At 77.8% G+C, this 477-nt stretch overlaps 1 protein-coding gene across 1 annotated transcript in view; it reads left to right on the top strand.

The window, feature by feature from the left end:
* The first annotated feature begins 181 nt into the window (after positions 1–181).
* Positions 182–477, top strand: part of OLFM3 (olfactomedin 3) — a 66,836-nt gene continuing 66,540 nt past the window's right edge. Inside the window, exon 1 of the mRNA XM_010563635.1 lies at positions 182–470. Within this exon, the coding sequence (XP_010561937.1) occupies positions 402–470 (69 nt within the window). The 5' untranslated portion in view covers positions 182–401. The remainder of the gene's footprint in view (positions 471–477) is intronic.

Genomic DNA, 477 nt, shown 5'->3' with positions numbered 1-477 from the left:
CGCCACCGCCTCCCCGGCCGCTCCCCGCTAACGGTTCGCGGCTCCCTCACGGCGGCGGTGATGTCACATCCGCCGCCCGCGCCCCGCGCCCGTCCAGCCGCGCTCGCGCCGCCGTCTCCCGGGCCCAAACTTTTGCGGTGGGCTGGCCGGGGGCGGAGGGGAGGGGCGGGGGTGGGACGGGGCAGCGGAGCCGCTCCGGCAGCACGGGCAGCGCCGTCCTCGCTCGCCCTCCCCGCGCCGAGGCTGCCCGCGGAATGAGCGTCCCCCGGGCGGCTGCCGCTGCCGCCTCCAGTCGGGCTCCGGCGGGCGGGCAGAGAGCGCGGCTGCCGGCGCGGTCGCTGCGGCGGGAGCGGAGTGAATGACCGAGAGGAGCGGCGCGGAGAGGCAGCCCCGGGATCAGGATGCGGGCGCCCGCCAACATCCTCAACCTCCTGCTGCTGTCCTTGCTGGCCGGCCTCGACCCGACCAAGGTAGGAG

This window comes from Haliaeetus leucocephalus, unplaced genomic scaffold, assembly GCF_000737465.1.
Source record: "Haliaeetus leucocephalus isolate CR32 unplaced genomic scaffold, Haliaeetus_leucocephalus-4.0 Scaffold172, whole genome shotgun sequence".
In the NCBI taxonomy this organism is placed as follows: Eukaryota; Metazoa; Chordata; class Aves; order Accipitriformes; family Accipitridae; genus Haliaeetus; species Haliaeetus leucocephalus.
This window is presented reverse-complemented; position numbering and strand designations above follow the sequence as displayed.